Source organism: Electrophorus electricus, chromosome 19, assembly GCF_013358815.1.
Source record: "Electrophorus electricus isolate fEleEle1 chromosome 19, fEleEle1.pri, whole genome shotgun sequence".
Taxonomy (NCBI): Eukaryota; Metazoa; Chordata; class Actinopteri; order Gymnotiformes; family Gymnotidae; genus Electrophorus; species Electrophorus electricus.
This window is the reverse complement of record NC_049553.1, coordinates 14790646-14809560: the sequence shown is the minus strand read 5'-3', so window position 1 is coordinate 14809560 and position 18915 is coordinate 14790646. Positions and strand designations below refer to the sequence as shown.

General features: G+C 46.1%; 3 protein-coding genes across 6 annotated transcripts; 2 read left to right on the top strand and 1 right to left on the bottom strand.

Moving 5' to 3' along the window:
• Window positions 1–414: 414 nt before the first annotated feature.
• iba57 (iron-sulfur cluster assembly factor IBA57) lies at window positions 415–3251 on the top strand. Its single transcript, XM_035536691.1, has 3 exons — window positions 415–979; window positions 1772–2124; window positions 2521–3251. The coding sequence occupies exons 1-3, from the start codon at window positions 567–569 to the stop codon at window positions 2910–2912; spliced, it is 1158 nt and encodes a 385-aa protein (XP_035392584.1). The 5' UTR covers window positions 415–566; the 3' UTR covers window positions 2913–3251.
• Window positions 2998–7851, bottom strand: jmjd4 (jumonji domain containing 4). Of its 2 annotated transcripts, none has more exons than XM_027031102.2 (6): window positions 7249–7851; window positions 6923–7088; window positions 6547–6672; window positions 6009–6276; window positions 5250–5303; window positions 2998–4247 (listed from the first exon to the last, which is right to left on the bottom strand). In XM_027031102.2, exons 1-6 carry the CDS (start codon window positions 7499–7501, stop codon window positions 3939–3941), a joined length of 1176 nt encoding a protein of 391 aa, XP_026886903.1. In that variant the 5' UTR covers window positions 7502–7851; the 3' UTR covers window positions 2998–3938. The 2 variants fall into 2 exon arrangements, with proteins under 2 accessions (XP_026886903.1, XP_026886902.1); XM_027031101.2 differs by having other exon boundaries at window positions 5250–5396; window positions 7249–7850.
• On the top strand, window positions 7282–15980 carry snap47 (synaptosome associated protein 47). Of its 3 annotated transcripts, XR_003412130.2 has the most exons (7): window positions 8087–8296; window positions 8984–9529; window positions 9907–10406; window positions 11045–11160; window positions 13796–13970; window positions 15496–15588; window positions 15670–15980. XR_003412130.2 is itself a non-coding variant. In XM_027031104.2 (6 exons), the coding sequence occupies exons 2-5, from the start codon at window positions 9036–9038 to the stop codon at window positions 13940–13942; spliced, it is 1257 nt and encodes a 418-aa protein (XP_026886905.2). In that variant the 5' UTR covers window positions 7282–7366; window positions 8984–9035; the 3' UTR covers window positions 13943–13970; window positions 15496–15980. The 3 variants fall into 3 exon arrangements, 2 of the variants coding, with proteins under 2 accessions (XP_026886905.2, XP_026886904.2); XM_027031104.2 differs by lacking the exon at window positions 8087–8296 and adding an exon at window positions 7282–7366 and having other exon boundaries at window positions 15496–15980; XM_027031103.2 differs by having other exon boundaries at window positions 15496–15980.
• Window positions 15981–18915: the final 2935 nt, after the last annotated feature.

Below are 18915 nucleotides of genomic sequence, written 5' to 3'. Positions count from 1 at the left end.
GGCTTGTCATTTGTCATCTATCCTCTACCCCGTCCATCTCGGTGTTCTGCATGTCTGTTTTGAATTCTGACATCTTCTCCAGGGCAGGCTGTTCTGTACGGGGTCAGATGCGATAAGTACCATCGCATAACATTATTGAGTCAAACACATCCAGTCGTTTGTCTAAATGATTAGCTGTATGTAAAAATTAGAGAGAAATCTTGTAATTACGTCAGTAACAACTTACACATCGAACATTTTTGATAGGCTAATCTATTCCCTCACGCTAACTACATGACATGCATTGTGGGTTAATAGCTCTAAACTGAAAATGTTTATGGTAAGAAAGTAACGATGGTCAGTTTACTGAGTTTAAAGGAAAGGAAAATAAAAACGAATGAATTAATTAATGGACTCCTCCGTGCCCGCGCGGCAAAACGACGTGCTCGCGAGGCAGCATGGGAAACAAAATGGAAGGAAGTCGACTTGGGCAACAGAGTAGCGAGATGTCGCTCTGCGAGGTGTTTTAAATGCGGTACTCCTAGTTATTGTACGCACGACAAGAAAGCTCTGCTGTAGTCGACGCAATGAGTATGAAGGGCTTATTCAGCGGTGCAGTCCGAGCTGTGGCGGGCGGCAGGAACACAACGTTCATACCCAGGGTGTGTTTTTCTAACCGTGTGTTTAAAGCAACGTCCAGCTGGGACAGACCGGGACGCCTCACTTCTTCCAGTCTACCCAGACCAGGACACTTCAGCTGTTCCAGTCTACCCAGACCGGGACGCCTCACCTCTTCCAGTCTACCCAGACCAGGACACTTCATCTGTTACAGTCTCCCGAGCAGAAACCTTGTCCAGATTCATGGACAAGACACAAGCGCATTTCTTCAAGGAATTATCACGAATGACATGAACCTTCTCGGAGAAGGAAGGCAGAGATCTTTGTACGCTCACATGCTGAACGTTAAAGGCAGGACCTTGTACGATGTAATCATCTACAGGTAATGGTTCATTGGATTTGAGTTTGGTGTGTCATTACATCTGGCTTTAAGGAGCCAGGAAGCGAACAGAAAGGTCTGTGGTAGCTTCAGAGCTGGCTGAAACGAGGCAGGAGCCATAACCATCGTTATCTGTCTTCTTCGGCGTCGTAAACCTCGCCTGACATTTCTGACTGTAGATAAACTAGCTAAAGATCAAAACAGGTTTATTTATGGTTGTTGTACAACAGGACTTGAAGTTGTCAGGCTACCTAGCTATATGTTTTGACATAAGTTGATTTTAAGTTATAGAAGTATAGACGAATAATGTGAAACTCTATCAATACAAACATATAGTAACGTTTGTCACAAATATCCAGAATATTCGTACAGTACTACTCAACAAATCAGATAATAACTAATAATTATAAAAATGTAGACTCTCTGCTGTACAAGACAACGTATACAAGAAAGAAGGGTGCTGTGCAGAATACTGTATATGCAGAATATCACAGAAGTTTTCTTAAAAGCTTTGCTCTGACACCAGTTACACTAGTACTATGCTATACTAGAGCACAAATAGCTGATGAATATGCATGTGTGTGGTTGTGTTATATGAACAGCAGTGTTATGTAAACAAATGGTGAGATGTAAAGGAGAATTAGAGCACTGAGCCTGTATACACGTGTTGGTGGATGTTGCCTTTGTCATTCTTTATTGGTCTAAATGACTTCAAGATTAAAGAAGAACTCGCAAACTGCACCCACTGTTTTTATCTATTTGTATATTTCTTGTTTGTTTGTTTGTTTATGGTAGTCTGAACGAATCCTCGGCGGACCTGAACAGTGTTGTCTTGGAGTGTGACAGCTCGTTGCTGGGCGCTGTCGTGCAGCACCTAACGATGTACAAGATCAGGCGCAGAGTAACTGTGAACACATGTGCCGATCTTTCGCTGTGGGCTCTGCTGCCCCAGGAAACACGGTCTGCGCCGCAGCAGCTGAAACCAGAGCCCACGTCCGCAGAGAAAGCGCTGGTGCTGGTTGAGGACCCCAGAACAGACCTGATGGGCTGGAGACTCGTAGCCAGAAACAGTGAGAATCCTCCAGACTTCATCGCTGCGTGTCAACAGGGTGACCCTGATGAGTACCACAGCCATCGCTACAAAATTGGTATGGATTTAACATTATAATTTGTCTTTTATCTTCAACACAAAGTGTAAAGAGGCACCAAGCTATGGTCTGCCTCTTATTGTTGAATTTATTTTAATATCTCAATTTTGATTGTGTTACAATACGACCAACATTTTCTATATCCACTGACCCCATGAGGTAAGATACAGTATGTAGCAACTTTTTCAATTAAAATCAGTTTCTTATCAGATTGTAAACTGTTTGAATTACACAGAATTATGTTCATTTAATTATCCTCCGCAAAAGTAAAAGACAGTCACAGAGAAGGGAGGGAGTCCTCAGCATGACTGCATGACTTATCAGCAGTAGCTAATTAAATCAGAACATAGAGGTGTTCTGTAAGTACTGGTTTTCTCTTGTGCACCCCTTGCACAGGTCTGCCGGAGGGCGCGAGGGATCTTCCTCCCGGGGAGGCGTTGCCACTGGAGTCCAACTTGGTGTTCATGAATGGCATCAGCTTCAGCAAGGGCTGCTACCTGGGCCAGGAGCTGACCGCCCGCACCCACCACACGGGTGTGGTACGCAAGCGCCTGGTGCCAGTCAGGCTCTCGTCCCCGGTGGAGAGTCTGCAGGCAGGAGCTGAACTGCGGTCCCCTGGGGACAAGCCCGTGGGGAAATACAGGGCAGGGCTAGGACGAGTGGGCCTCGGCCTGGTGCGAACAGCTCATACCGACGAAACGCTCAGACTCGCATCCTCTCAGGACAGGACAGTGACTCTTGAGGTTTCAGTGCCGGACTGGTGGCCAGAAGACACTAAGAGTGAATAGTACTGCAAAAGATGAGAAGGGGTCACCGCTCACAGTAGCTGTCCAGCGGTAGTTTATATGTATTGAACATTTCACTGTTAAAAACATAAAAACAATTCTGTGAAAAGTTTTATGTAATGTTCCTTCAGTCACATATAACTAAATAAATAAGACATTTAAGAAGTTAACTAGATAGTCGACTCAAAGATCGAGCTGTGTGCTGGTAATATTTATTTATTTAAATGCAATAGTTTGGATGTTGAATTTGCCGTAACTTATTTATGTATGTGACGTACATCTCAAACATGCCATAAATCTTGATTTATATTCTTTCAAATTAAACTGATTCATGGGATTTTATAGCTCTGGTTCATGTCTGGTTCATATTTATAGCTCTGGTTCATGTCTCTGAGCTGTAAAGACATTATGAAAAAGTCCAGCTCCTCCATCCCCAGTAAGACGACCACTGGTCTGTGTTTCACGGGGCTTCGTCACTCATTAAGTGGTCTGGAACTCATGGTAATTAACTTGATCTATATCCAGAAACACAGCACCATCTCTCAGCCCTCATCAGCCAGGAAACATCTGAATGGGAGTGGATCCGAACATCAGCCTCTGCTAGAAATCGCATGCTATAAGACAGCAACTGCAATACGCAGCATGTTTACTATCTCACTATAAGACAGCACGTCTACTGTATCTCACTAGAAGATACAACACGTCTAGTGTAACACTAGAAGACAATAAATAACCAGAAGATGTGACAGTAAGGACATTTTAAAAGCAAGAAAAACCTAAGCAAACACCAAACCCCCACCATCTGTTCCTCAGAGTAGAGTAGCTGCCTAAATGATGATGCCCAAATTATTCTGATCACCGACATAGCTCATTTGCATATTAGTTTCACGACTAAATAAACAAATTTTTTCTGAGGATATTTATTTGCAGTGAAATGCATTTAATATGGCAGTGGCAAAAACACTTCAAGCATAGCATGTATCCCATCAGGTCTGTAGTGGTCTCCATGTTCCAATTGCACAGACGTTCTCAGACGATGGTGTGGACGGCCTCTCTGATCTCCTGCAACAGTTCATCTGGGCTAAAGCCCAGTGCTGACGGCTCAAGTCTCTTAAAGTCTTCATTGCTAAGCATGCTTTCCAAGACATGGATCACTCTTTGAAGGTCAAAGGCTGCATGGTGAGGACCTAGAGCACACAGGGCTTCAGAGGGGTTACCCTGGCAACTGACTGCATTGCCAGGGCAAGAGTTCAAGAAGGATATTCGGTTGTTTACGATGGTCTTAAGAAACAAAGCAAATTCCATGTAGTCTATTCCTGTGCAGGACTTCATAATCACCTGTGAAGGAATAAGAATCAAGATTTTTATCACAGAGTGGTCTGCTCATACACCTAATCATTATGGAGTCAAAAATAGCAAATATGTAGAAATATTCTTTTCCATTCTGTGTACAAACAATGGAGGCAGTGGTAATTAGCAGTACAAATTAATGCCATGTATTAATTTCTAAACCCTGGTGTTGAGTGCTAATGTCAGGTGTTCAGTATTAATTCTACATATTATGCCAGGAATTTCTTGCTAATGCGATATCTTGGATGGCACGTTATGCTATGCAATATGATGTTAATGTCAGGAGTTGGGTGTTAATTCTAGGTGTTATGGGCTAACATTGTGTGTTAATGTCAGGGGTTAGGTGCTAACATCATGTGCTAATGTCAGGGGTTGGGTTTAATGCTAGGTGTTAGGTGCTAACATCATGTGTTAGTGCTAGGTGTTAGGTGCTAACATCATGTGTTAGTGCTAGGTGTTGGGTGCTAACATCGTGTGTTAGTGCTAGGTGTTAGGTGCTAACATCATGTGTTAGTGTTAGGTGCTAGGTGTTGGGTGCTAACATCATGTGTTAGTGCTAGGTGTTAGGTGCTAACATCATGTGTTAGTGCTAGGTGTTGGGTGCTAACATCATGTGTTAGTGCTAAATGTTAGGTGCTAACATCATGTGTTAGTGCTAGGTGTTAGGTGCTAGGTGTTGGGTGCTAACATCATGTGTTAGTGTTAGGTGCTAACATCATGTGTTAGTGCTAGGTGTTAGGTGCTAACATCATGTGTTAGTGCTAGGTGTTAGGTGCTAACATCATGTGTTAGTGCTAGGTGTTGGGTGCTAACATCATGTGTTAGTGCTAGGTGTTAGGTGCTAACATCATGTGTTAGTGCTAGGTGTTGGGTGCTAACATCATGTGTTAGTGCTAGGTGTTAGGTGCTAACATCATGTGTTAGTGCTAGGTGTTGGGTGCTAACATCATGTGTTAGTGCTAGGTGTTAGGTGCTAACATCATGTGGTACCTGACAATGTTGGTGCCATGTGTCCATAGTGTCCCTCCATTCCTCAATCTCTTTCTGCACAGACAAGAGTTCATCTTGTAGGAACTGCCACATGATGTCCAAGTTGCAGCCATTCAGCCAGTTATGATTGACAGAGACAGTGTCCTCCTAACACACAGAGACCAGTTATGATTGACAGAGACAGTGTCCTCCTAACACACAGAGTGACCAGTTATGATTGACAGAGACAGTGTCCTCCTAACACGCAGAGAGATCAGTTATGATTGACGAAGACAGTGTCTTCCTAGCACACAGAGAGGCCCTGGTACTTTGGTAAGGAAGCTGTTTTTAGTAGGTGCTGCTGTCTGGCCTTGTTAAAATGTACTCTCAATTTCTGCTTCTCACTTGCATTGCATCTGCAGCAAGTTTTTACCCGTCTCTTTTTAAACAAGATCATTCCACATCTTTGGTGAGACAAGGAGTAATGACCTCACCTACGTTTTAGCCTGCATTCTCTAGTGTAAATCTAGCGTAGATTTAGCGTAAATCAACCTGACAGCAGTGAACACACCAAATCCACAAACTCATTATGACCAGGTTTTCCCTAATCTGGTGATTCATGAGTTGAGATGCAGCATTTCAGCAATGACTTTTTCACTTGAAGTCAGTTTCTCACCAGACTGTAAACTGTATATCATGTGACTGTTCACTTAAAATTTCATTCAGTTTTTCATCGTCTTGTACACCAGTTATCTAATCCTAACTGATATGGATTCTCACCAAATTGTAAACTTGGTGATGCCAACCGCTCGGCACAAAAATGACCTCGCCAGCCTCCTGAATGATCTCCAGAGGTGGGCACGCCTTGTCCGAGTGCGGGAACAGCCCCTTGTCCTGAAGTATGGTCGCCGTGACATCATATGCCAGGTTGCCATGGGAGTCCTTCAGGAACTCCTCCTGGCCCGGAGGGTACAGGAGCCATTTTTTCCGTCCGCAGATGTTGGCAGACCAGCTGTAGGAACGGAAAACGTCTGCGTGGAAAGGAGTCCTGGTGGGCAGAGAGGGAGTTGCTGTATGCTGTCCTGTTGTAGGTTATGTTAGTTCACGTTAAAGAGTGTGCTTTTCAGATCTACCCCCTGGGGTTCCCACGGACAGCACAGGTTGGTGTTTTTCCTGCCACAGCACATCTCATAAAGGGTGTGTATATTAGTTGTGAGTTATATCATGTGTGCTGGAGGAGGGAGACACCGAGCTGTACTGTTTGAAGGACACCGGGCCTAGGATTTGTAAAAAGTGAAGCAATATGCTTTATTCATACCAGGATCCTTTTGGCCCCATGTAGACAAAGCGATAGTCGTCCATTTCAATAGTGTCCCAGTACTCATTCAGCCAATCAGAGGAGAAGTATATGGGGGTCTTGTAAGTGTCATGCTCTGGAAATATCCTGAAACAGCAGACACATTATCATGCTATTTTAGAACTTGAAATTAAAACTTAATTTGCTCAATTGTAATAAAGTCATAGTTATTTAATCTTAAAATGTTGAATCCCCCTAAAATAAGGTGTTTAAACGAATAGGGTCAATTTAGAAATAAATAATAGATCTCTTGATTACAGAAAAGGGAAAGCAAAAAAATAAATAATCAAGAAAATTGCCCTCATCTCCACTGCTGGATCTGTGTCGGGATTCCTACCTCTGCATATGCCAGTCTTTGAGGTACAGGCATCCTCTGGGTGAAGAATGACCATTCTGAATGTATTCTCTCCAGTACTGAATGAATTCTTTGAAGGCCATTATTTGCTTGGGGTTGGCATTGTACTCCTTTGCACTGCAGTTGGCCACAGGCACTGGAGTCTCGTCTGTAAAGACGAAGACATACTGACTCATCACCGGAAAGGTTATTTCGGCTGTTCGGTTCATAGCATAGGCTGTTCGATTCATTTTCGGACTCGGAATATATAGAGCGGCAACATTCATGTCTTTGTTTTGTTTTTTAAAATAATGATATTGTTTACTCACCAAATTCCTGCAACAGCTTCTGGAAATTTGGTTTGCCGTCATCTGTAACCCAGTGCTTCCTGCAGTTCCAGTCTTCTGTGAACTTTTTGGAGAACATGCACGGCTGATTTGGGAGCAGGTAGTTCTTAAAGAACTTGGTGTAGGTTATTCCTCTCTCTATGTAGTCCACGAAGTGAGAGGACCGATACTGCTGGCACGACTGCCTCGGGATCTTAATGAGGCTGTAGCAGTTATGAAAAGTCTCTCTATCCATGTCACGGCATTTCAGCGCGGTGTTTAACCTAGTCAGGTTTATTTATCTTGCGGTTTCAGGACGCAAACACTTGTATTTTAACGACTGATGTCGTGTCTAATCCCAACCCTGGTCAACGACTGACGCCAACGCCAACTAGCTAGAGCTGCTTTTGGCCAGGATTACACGATTTTGTTCCGACTATCTGGTAGAATTACACTGGTATTACCATACCACGATGTGTAATAACAGTGTTTTTACAAATGTTGTGATCTCTGCAGATCTAGCGAAAATAACGTGATTTATCTGCGCCACAGTTCGGGGTTTAAGAGCACGGCAACCGAGGAGTCCAGGGGAAGAAAGTGAGCCACGCACAGCGCCCACATACGGATTAATCACAGGGGCTGTTCGCAAACTCGAGTTTAGTCATTTTAATCATGTCGCAAAGAGCATCTGTAGCCAAGCTTTGGGAGAAAACAGAAACCTCTATCTGCAATTGTCATTATGTTTACCATTTAAGCGGAACGCTTTCTGTCAACAAATTTTCCAGGTCGAAATATAAATATGAGTGGCACCAAGCAACTTCCGGTTTCCTAGCTGCATTATTTACAGTCTAGTTTAGCAATCCGAGCTGCTTCAGTTAAAGGCTCGTCGGAACAGCTAACCTAGACGTGCTGCATTTGCTCTTTTATAGAGCTAGATTGCAGGATGTAGCGATGCATACGTAACCAACTGGTATTAAGGGTTTTTTTAGGACACGTGTAGAAAATAATCCATCGCCAAATGTCAACCTGCGTTACACCTGCTGTTTGAAAGGTACTTTACTCCGGACGGTTACTGCCGTCATCTACGAATGATGTAACCTGCTTAATGTTTTGCTACGTGGAGCTTATTTCGGGCTGTTCATGTATTCAGACCACCATGTTGTGGTGCATTTATAATTTAACTATTTAACAAAGGCCCTTATGTTGGTCGATTGAGCCAGCCATGCAGCTAATGGTTTGATTGTATAACCGTATGTGAGTCTTGGGACTCGAACCCATGACCAGTGTTGCTAGCATATTGTCCTACCTGCTCTACCAGGGGAACCTCAGATCAAGCATAATACTCTTTTGTCTTGCTTTGAATTAGACTTGGGTGTCGTAAAGAAACTGATGCTAACGATTAGATTGAACTGTAACTGTACAGCCTGTGATTTTTTGCTTCATATTCTGTGATGCTGAACGGTATGGGTAGACATGTTGCCTGTTCTGGTGTCTGAGTTCCAAGCAGAACGGATTATACTTGATCACTCGGTGTAAATTTGCTGAACCTACTGCTATTGCCTGTAAATGCACTCAGGGGCTGTCAATGGCCTCAGTATGGTCTAGGAAACCTGGTAAGAGCATGTAATGAGGCTCATGTAGATATTTAGATCCTATAATAGAAGTAGGTATTACATACATGAACAAATGTAAACAATCCTGACTGTGAGCTTGGCTGTTACTGTCCTCGGCCTATCAGGTGAGCTCCTAGCCAGTTCCCGGGGGAGCCGAGCTCCACCCATCGCAGCAGGATGAGTCGGGACACGCCTGTCCGCAGCTGGCCCGCCTCCTACTATGTAAGCAGGGAGAAGCGCTGGGTGAGTGGCACACTGTCCCTGAGCCGCACCTCCGTCAGCTTCGCGTCGGAACCAAGCCGCGGAGTGGCGGCCACTGTCCCGCTGTCCCACGTTGTGGAGGTCAAGATGGAATCGTCCAGCTTCATCTTCGGGGCCCTGACAGTGCTCGAGCAGGGTGGAGTCAAGCACTGGTTTGGCTCGCTCCGCCCGTGCCGTGCCGCCGTCTACCATGTGGTGGAGCACTTCTGGAGGGAGAGACTCCTGGGTCCCGGCGAAGCCCAGGTGCCTCCTGCTCCGCTCAGCAAGGGCCAGGAGCTCATCAGTCTGGTGTCCGGGGCCCAGCGCAGGCTGGCCGACACAGGCAAGGTGATCAACCACCAGGGGGAGCAGTTCGACAACGTGATGCAGGGGCTGGACAAGATTGAGTCTGACCTGGGCGTGGCTGATAAGTAAGCAACCTTTGTGTTGGCTTGGCTTCTAGTTACACGTGTTGCATTTGTAGAAAAGGTTGAGGAAAGTCAGCTTTAGTGTGGCATTAACTATGTTTCAGGCCACTTTAATGGAAGAAAGGCCAGACCATCATAAGAGCATGTGTGTTCAGTGTTTACGTTCCACAGTGTCAAAACTCAGGATTACTGTACAATAAGTGCAGAATTTCGTTACTATCTTCTAACGTGTTCACTGATGATTGTGTATCTACCGAGCTAGCATCAGGTCAACTTTGACAGTATAACTGTGTTCACAATGACATAAAGGGAAAGAACTGATTCTGAGTCAGTCTTGTGGGAGGCCTGATAAGTTTGGCCTGTGTTGGTGTCGTGTGCAGGCTGTTGTCTGAGCTCGAGTCTCCACCCTGGTGGCCGTTTGGCAAGCTGCCCTGGAGAAGTCAGCCGGAGAAGGCAGAGGCAGCTGCCAAGGCTCCCTGCCCCAAAGGCTCCGGCAAAGCCCACAAGGTGATCAGCAGCATCCCGGTTGTGGTGTCCCGCGGCGGAAATCCAGGCGAGGTGAAACCTGGCTCCCTAACTGTGCTGGTGTCTGGCCTGGAGGTGCGCGGCGCTGGCGGGCAGCTGGTCCACCGCTTCGAGCGGGATGAGGTGGACGACATCCGCGTGCACAGCCCCTACGAGCTCAGTGTCCGCCAGCGCTTCATTGGCAAGCCGGACGTGTGCTACAGGCTGCTGTCCGCCAAGATGGGCGAGGCCCTGGCCGTGCTGGAGGTGCAGTACAAGAAGAAGGTGGAGTTCATGAGCGATTACGCTGCCTTCCAGGCCACGCCCACTAACACACCAGGGAGCGCGGACAGCGCCGCCGCCTTCTGGGCTGCAGGTGTGATGGGTGGGGCCTTGGTCTGCCTGCTAATGCCACTGGGGTTACTGATTCTTTGGTTCTGTTCAGGGTTATTTTAGGAAAATTATGTGTTCGCGTTTCTGGCATCTATGTGCTTTACTGTTATTTGATCTTAAATACCTTTATTTAAAGTCTGATTATCAAAATGTTTTATTGTCAAAACTTATTTCAGCTAATTCATTTCTTAATTATCAGTTTTACATTTTGCAGTGAACTTGAAATTCTTTTTTCCATCACACGATGGCAGCAGTGTTACAACTGCCCATCACGTGGAGCAAATAAACTCCTAAGGCCCCTGGAAAACCCGATCATCTCTGCGTCCACCTTCACGTGTTTACTTTTACAGAATACTTTTAACAGATCATTACACACACAATGCACTGCACTTCCTCTTCTTTACCATTTGAGCTCTGCCAGCTGTTTTTACCCCATAGTTGTTTGCTTCAGTAGAAACACACTTCCAGCTCTGTTAAATCAAGGTCTGGCTGTCATAAAGCAACTCATCACATTTCCTGGAAGGGTTTAGGCCTGTAGTCTAATCTGTTTTCTGTGCTCTCTTTTATCTGTGCATTGAGTCCTGGGCCTTCCTGTGCGGGTGTGTTTGTTGCCCCCTGCAGGTGTGGCCCCGGTACAGGGCCTGGACACAGAGATGCCTGCTGGGATGCTGACTCAGGTGCAGCTGCACGTCTTACGTCCCACGGTGACCGAGGCAGAAGCGCAGGAGCTCAAACAGGTCCGTCTGCTGTCCTCACGTAACCTCATACACTTAGGGGAAGAGCTTCAGATCCTGGAGATCTACAACCGTGCAGAGATTAGGTCCATCCCTAATCTCACACTGCTGATCTCACACTGCTGATCTCACACTGCTGATCTCACACTGCTCATCTCACACTGCTCATCTCACACTGCTCATCTCACACTGCTACTGAAGGCTACTGAGCACTTCTGAATAGCTGAACCATGCAACCAGTTGGGGTTGGAACTAAACTTTGTCAAATGGTACATCTTCAGGAGCAGAGTTGAGTCTGAACTCTACAGGACAGTATAACTCCAGGAGCTGAAATGGAGATAAACTCTACAGGACAGTATAACTCCAGGAGCTGAAATGGAGATAAACTCTACAGGACAGTATAACTCCAGGAGCTGAAATGGAGATAAACTCTACAGGATAGTATAACTCCAGGAGCTGAAATGGAGCTAAACTCTACATTATTCCATATCAGTAACGTAATTAGTACTGCTTTTAGTACTTGCTTCACTGTGTTGGGTGTCAGTGTTTTCTGACAGAAAGCTCAGAAGGAAAATCTCGTAGGAGACTAATGGAGGAAGAATGAAGTCATGGAGAAGAACTGACAGCATATGGTCCATATACCGTTGAGGAACTAACAGAAATGCCTGCTGGGAACATTCTGGAAGGTCCCAGTAATCAGTATTCCATATTTATTACTTTTTTTCCCTAAAGGAACTGCATTTACACGTACGCTGAGGAAGTCAGAGGAAGTGAATAAAAGAAGGAGGATGAGCTCTAACCTTTACTACATAAACTGTTACACAGAAGAATTTAGTATGCTGCAGAATCCAGAGGTCTTGTGGGCTCTGCAGATGTCAGTCTGTGCACTCACACCTACATCTGTTCCTTCAACCCTTAACTGCTCCTAAAGCACCAGTCACGCCACCATCCCACGAAGGCCGCTGCTCTGTCTTCTGAAGCCTCTTAAATATGTTAGCAATTGCCAGTTTCCCAGTGGATTCTATGGATAGTTTGATTAAGTTTCCTTTGACTGATTAGCTCAGGTAAATTCTGGTATTGTTCGTGTTTAAGCTGGAAAGGCAGTGTTTTGGTTCATTTTCTCTCATTTTGCTGCTTCTTGCTTTAACTATGCATTTCACCTGGCAGTGAGGAGGAGGGTGAGAAACCCACCCTCCACTGAAAGCTCCCGCAGTTGCACCAGGGTGACACAGCAGAGGGGTGTGCGTGACGTCACCCTGGTGGGTGCATCTTGCGGAATACGACTGAAGAACTCTGTCCTGTTCACTACACAAGCATGACGTCGTACAGCAGCTCTACACAAACACTGCTCCAGACCTCAAACAATACCTGTTTTCTTCTGTTCAGCAGATCAGTGCTACAGCCCAAAAGGTTTGAAAGTGCCATGGGGAGTCATGGAGGACTGATGTGGAAGGGTTTGTAGACCTGGGCCCATGCCCCCTGCCTGCCCACTGTGGGCAGGATGTCCTGATCTCTGTATAGTACACATGACCTGGAAGCAGAACGTCCCCTGACGCCTTCCATCGGGGAGCGAGCTTTAGCTCTGAAGGCTATTCTGGTGCTTAGATATTAGCATCGGATGACATTTACTTTATGCGTCTGAATGAAGAGTGAGGACTTTAATATTTGGATTTCCTGGAGTGTGTTTGATATAGATACACTGATGTGGATACGTTGGCATTGACTATATGGATATACTGGCATTCATTTCCCTGGTGCTCTCTTCCTAATATTTCCCATTTATGCTGTGGCCTGAAGAGTTTTGAGCATCCCAGGCATGTGTTCCACTTGCACACATGCCCTTCTGCTGAATTCTTGTAGTAGATGTAATGACATTTGGTTTGTGTGTTGTGTGTGTGTGTGTGTGTGTGTGTGTGTTTTGGCATGATGGGGCCCATTTAGGATGTGCCACTGACCGTTATGCACTAATCCATTTAGAGAGCCGCAGACAGACTCGACCCACTCAGTGAGGATGACCTCATATGCTTGTGAAAATCTTACACATTCCGTCTGACACCAGAGTGCGGTGCGTGTGCTCCATGGGCTGAGCAGACAAGCAGTGGTGACGGACAGGCGTGAAACTCACTACAGACCTGTTGCTATTCTGGTAGTCTCTAATGGTGACTATGTTTATATTAAGGCAGTTTTCTAGTAGTCTATAATGCTGACTATACGTTTATATTAAGGCAGTTTTCTAGGAGTCTCTAATGGTGACTATGTTTATATTAAGGCAGTTTTCTAGTAGTCTATAATGCTGACTATACGTTTATATTAATGTACTTTTCTAGTAGTCTGTAATGCTGACTATCTGTTTATATTAAGGCAGTTTTCTAGTAGTCTATAATGCTGACTATACGTTTATATTAATGTACTTTTCTAGTAGTCTGTAATGCTGACTATACGTTTATATTAAGGTAGTTTTCTAGTACCACCAGAGGGCCACATTTCTGCTCTGTGACACCTTCCAACACACCTGAACGGGGCCATAAAGAACACTGAACATGCGCTGGACGTGTACCAGCAGCTGGGTTGGAACGAAAAGTGGACTTGGTTGAGAAAAGACTGTATTTTTATGTGATGTGTGTGTGTGTGTTTTCAGATGCTGACCCAGCTGAAGAGTCTGGCCCTTGAGGCAGAGACAGAGCTGGAAAGGCAGGATGAGACCCTGGACGCGCTGGCGTCCTCCAGCGACCGCGCTACCATGACCATCGACAAACACACCCGCAGAATGAGGAAACTACTGTAGCGGCTGCCGCCCCTCTGTCGCCATGGCGGTAAGCCACACTTGTCCTGACAGCAGGAGCTGCGCACGTAGGGGGCGCGTGTGGAGGCGGCTATAGTGTGGTGATGCATTGAAAATGGAGTGCATAGCCAAGTGGTTCCATGTTAATGCTGGTGTTGACTGTAGATATTGCGTTATAGTCTTGAAAGGGATTAAGTTCTGGTCAGAGGAGAGAATGCAGGACAGGGTGAGGGTGGGGGTGAATCCCTGAAATCATAGCCTTGCACCTGATAACAGCACTTTCAGGACTCCAGCATTCTGAGGGACTGTTGCTCACTGTTGGCACCTGCTGGACAAAACAGATCAGATTTAACGGACACATTCACCAGGTTCTCAAGATGCATGAACATTTTTTTATAATGAATACATTTAATTTAATTTGATTTATGTAATAATACGTGGAATAAATGTGTAATAATGTATGTAGAAATATATAATAATAATAATAATAATAATGATACTAATGCGTAGAATAAACTTTTACCAACACAAAACTGAAATCATTACACCATTGGTCAATTTTAAGCTTAAGCAAGAATTTAAAGACAAAATCTATATATGTGTTTCTAAGACGAATAAACATAACTATAATGAACTTCCTGCCGTGAAGCACTTTAACGTCAGTAGTGAAGGACACTAAGGTGAGGATGGCTCAGACGTGTGGGGGATTCCGTGGAAGTGGAGTTCCTGTCCCCGGAGTACGGTGTCTGTGACGCAGTCGCGTATCTTCAGTCAGGCTTGACGAAAGCGACGTAATGACCAGGCCAAGAAAGCGCTCCACCGAGGCCATCCTCCTGGCCGTCTCCCAGGCGTTCCGTCCGGCTGCCAACGGTGGCGCTTTTGGAACCCAAGCCGAACATCTGGAAGTCATCAAAGCTACATAAGTGAAAGCCCTCGTATAGCAGCTTCAGAGAGGATACGGGTGAACATGTGGGAAGTGTTTGGTGTTTCTTGATGGAGCGCGAGAGGACTGCACAGGTCCTGCGTTTTTAGAATTGACAGATGGGCGGTTTGTGTCGCTGGGAAGCACAAGACCTTGCTGTCAGTCTGCTACCTCTTCTTCTGTCCTTTAAGTGTCTGAGAGAGGAGCCGTAAAAAGTTTAAGAGTCTCCAGTAAACGGCATCTTTCCGTTGTACATTCATACATCATATTCAGATCGATCATGGCTCTCGATGGCTCTCTCTTTCTGTTTTTCTCCAATGATGGTTAATGTACACAAGCATATTTCAAAGAAATATTTTCAGAGAAGCTTAAATCTTGCTCCATCTTTAATGTTTGAGCAGGAAAGCTGATCTGATAACGGGCTTTTTTTTATCTAACTGTAGTCAGAATTAGGTTTATTGCAAAATATCAGATCAGCACCCATTGAGAAGTCTGAGAAACGATGAATCTCATGTCCAGGTTTGTCCTTACGAGTCAGCGCTTGATATCATTAACTAAAATGCTTTGAACTGAATGGAGTGTGATTTTAAAATGGCATTTAAAAATACCCACGAGTGTTTGTGTTTGTCCCCAGTTCTACACCAAGACCTGCTGCCATCTCTGTCTCGCTGGTCCAAACCTTCCTGCTCAACCAATGTCATGCCTCCGTGTTCCCCCCATCTTAGAGGTACTGCATGAGGCATGCATACTCTGCATCGCCACCTACTGGGCATTGTATATAATCTGTCACCCTGATGTTCAACCCTAGATCCTCGAGGGCTGGTTCCTACTTTTACAGAGGAGTCAGGTGTGATGTCAGGTGGTCAGTCAGGTAAACTGACTGTTGAGTAAGTAAAAAAAAAAAAAAAACCTCGGCTGGGTTTGGCTTCAAGGATTAAGTATTAGAGCTACAACACTAAGGGAGATTGAATACTGTCCCACATCATGACTGTATCCTTCAAGTCTGATCATGGTTTATTTCTAGGGTTACTTGTGTATGCTATACATCAACGATGTTGCCAAATGTTGTAATCTTGTGTCTGACTGTAAAATAAACTAAAATAAACTTAACTTCACGTATGTTTCTGTGGCCTCTCCTGAACGGGGCTTGGTGGGCTTTGGTGGGCTATGGTGGGCATTGGTGGGTATTGGTGGGCTTTGGTGGGCTATGGTGGGCTTTGGTGGGGTTCGGTGGGATGCTGGGCAGAGCCCCCCGTGCTGCAGGAGGAAGCAGCGTCTTGGAGGGGGCTGAAGTCTTCGTAAACAGGCTAGCAAACAAGCTGTTGCCAGTGAGGGGTCAGCACCTGCTCAACATCCTGCTGTCAGAGTCCTCTAAAGAGAGTAAGAGACCGCCACATGCCAAAGGGGTTGGTTCCTCAGGGCAGGGTCTCTGTGCAGGGCGTCTCTACTGGACCTCAGGGCAGGGTCTCTGTGCAGGGTGTCTCTACCGGACCTCAGGGCAGGGTCTCTGCAAGGCGTCTCTACCGGACCTCAGGGCAGGGTCTCTGTTCAGTTTTCAACCCAGTTCTTGGATATAACTTATATCACCCTACACTGCTATCAGAGCATATGGCTACACATGATGTTTAAATATAGACATCAAATTATAAACAACAGTGTAAACGGTCTACGACATATTCACTGACTACACAAGGACACAGCGAACATGAACAGCTTTCAGTGAGCTGCTGGATATGCCCGAGGTGTCTTCAGGCGCATGGGGTCACTGCCATTGCGAAGTGATGAAGACGGAGGCTTTCCCGCGTTAGTCTGAGCCGAGAATTAAACATCTCAGCCCTGCCTGTTACCTCAAAGCACATGCTCATCACGTCTGCAATAACGTCACCTAGATTAGACGTTATGTTTGTTACAGTCGGCCACGGGCATGTGCTAGTCGGTCTGGCGCGCATCCTCAGGAGAAAACTCCCCCGTCCTCTCGCGCCCCCGCGAGGGCGTGTTCTACCCACTCTGCGGAATGTTTGCACCGTTCCGACCCCTTTCCACGCATCTTTATTTCTGTTTTCATAAGGATTATTTACCGGTCCACCGAGTTTCTCTCCGTCACGTTACAAACCGCCAGACTTGGGGATTTTCCTCATAAACTCTCGCGCCGCGTGGCTGCCTTAGATTCGGGCAGCCGAAGAGGAATTCACGTGGTCGGGCTCGCGAGGAAGTGGCGGCGGTCTGCTCCGACCACATACTCTGTCCGCGCGAGATCCGGAGCCCGGCCTCGCGGCGGATGATGCGGAGACATCGCTGGTTCGCGCTGGCTCTGATGCGCTCGCGTGTTTGCAGGCCGACGCTGCGGCGGCGATGGAGTCCGTACCGACGTTAAAGCGATCAGTGGCTGCCGTGGGAAGGCGCGGGCGATGGCGCGCGTTCCGTCTCGTTACCGAACAGCATCGCCATGAGCGGATGGTGCTGACTCCAGCCCGGGCGTGCTTTCCGCTCATAACGCACTCCAGGAAAGAGGGCAAATCAATTAGATGCCAAATTTAGTGCGTCAGACCGGGGAAAGTTAATCATTAGATCTGAATCTAATTTGCAGACTCTCTGACGTTTCGCTTGCACCATTCATCCATTTATTTATTCAGTTCTTCGTTTGTTTAAAGTCTGTGGGCCTTGTGGGTGTGTCTGCGTCTTTCACCAGGGCGATCATTCGGGACGCCGCGCGTTCCTTATGCCTGCGGTGGGTGGCGGCGGATTTATTTGACAAGCGCACGTTCACGCCAGCTCTCTCACGTCCGCCAGCCGGTGCGACGCTGAGCAGCGCTCCGCTCGAGCGGGGAGAGCCGTGGACTCTGACTCATGCGGACGCAGGTGCTGTCGCTCCGGGAGCGTCGGGTTGCAGGACTCAGACTCACTGCGTAACGCCCGGGGGTGTATGCTTAGCGCCACGTTAAATAACGGGGTGAGGAAAATATTACGTCTGACTGCTGTTTAAAACCCCTTTTATGTATAATCAAACAAATCTAGTTCATGTTTTGTTTTGATTTACACGAGGGAAGAGAAGAGGGCACCGTGAGCAGGACGACGACTGACCAGGCCCACTTTCTCCTGCAGAGTTGTTCTTTGAGTGTAGTCGGAGTACCCGATACTGAGCTGTCCATGAAACTAGTACATCATTGGGGAAACAGGCAATTCTCACACGTCACCACTCAGTTGATTTATTTTTCGTTTTATGCTTATTTGAGGCATTTATTGTTATCTTTCCTGAACTGAACGGAAAAGTTTAACTTAAGATGGCTTTATTGATTCTATACTGCACATGAAAACTGCAAATGTTCTTCAGGTGGACAGTTATTTCTTTTCTTCCGGGGTAGCAGTAGCTTGGAGGAGGAAAGCCCTCACATAAATGGGGTTAGCTGAGCATCTGGGAATTTCTTTTGAGTGTGGAGAATCACACACGTGACCTGACCTGTTCGGCAAAGCTAGCTGTGTGTGTTTCTTTCCCAGATGCACAGAGTTCTAAGTGAGGACGACTATGATATGATCGGGCTCCTGCAAATATTATTATTATCTTTCTTTTGGTCCTAAATGGGTCTGTGGTGTTTTGTTTGAGTCCATTCAGAGGTGGAGAGGTTCTTTTAATCTCTGCTTGAGAGAGGCACAGCTCAGCGCACAGGCCAAGACTAATAGGCCTCGGGAGTTAATGTCGTGCTCACGCCCCACAGGTCTAACAGGGCATGCTGCGTCCTTTCTCTGACCTTTAACCTTTAAGTTGCAGTATTAATGTCTGACCTTTAACCTTTAAGCTGTAGTATAAACTCTAACCCTACAACCAAACCGCATTTTGAATCCTTCAAACAAATCCTAAAACTTGTGCGCGATATACCGAAGGAGGCCCACGTCCGTGTACCTTAAGGTCAGAGTCTGTTTAACGTTGTTTCTCTGCTACGTGCACAGTCAGCGCACACAGTGGTCATGTAAAGGCAGGATGAGCTCCTGCGTCTGCTCTATCCGTCAGAGGGATCAGGACTACAGAGAGCAGTTCACTCGCTGCACAGTAGAGGGC

Bases quoted from the DNA above. Each gene is read 5' to 3' on its own strand.
- jmjd4 (XM_027031101.2), bottom strand. From the start codon at position 7,501: ATGGATAGAGAGACTTTTCATAACTGCTACAGCCTCATTAAGATCCCG. The intron at 6,277-6,546 runs GTATGAATAAAG...TCTGCCCACCAG, and splicing joins ATGGGGCCAAAAGGATCCTG to GACTCCTTTCCACGCAGACG. The intron at 4,248-5,249 runs GTACCACATGAT...ATTCCTTCACAG, and splicing joins CATGGCACCAACATTGTCAG to GTGATTATGAAGTCCTGCAC.
- snap47 (XM_027031104.2), top strand. From the start codon at position 9,036: ATGAGTCGGGACACGCCTGTCCGCAGCTGGCCCGCCTCCTACTATGTA. The intron at 10,407-11,044 runs GTGTGATGGGTG...TGCCCCCTGCAG, and splicing joins CGCCGCCTTCTGGGCTGCAG to GTGTGGCCCCGGTACAGGGC. The intron at 11,161-13,795 runs GTCCGTCTGCTG...GTGTGTTTTCAG, and splicing joins AAGCGCAGGAGCTCAAACAG to ATGCTGACCCAGCTGAAGAG.
- iba57 (XM_035536691.1), top strand. From the start codon at position 567: ATGAGTATGAAGGGCTTATTCAGCGGTGCAGTCCGAGCTGTGGCGGGC. The intron at 980-1,771 runs GTAATGGTTCAT...TGTTTATGGTAG, and splicing joins TACGATGTAATCATCTACAG to TCTGAACGAATCCTCGGCGG. The intron at 2,125-2,520 runs GTATGGATTTAA...CCCCTTGCACAG, and splicing joins CAGCCATCGCTACAAAATTG to GTCTGCCGGAGGGCGCGAGG.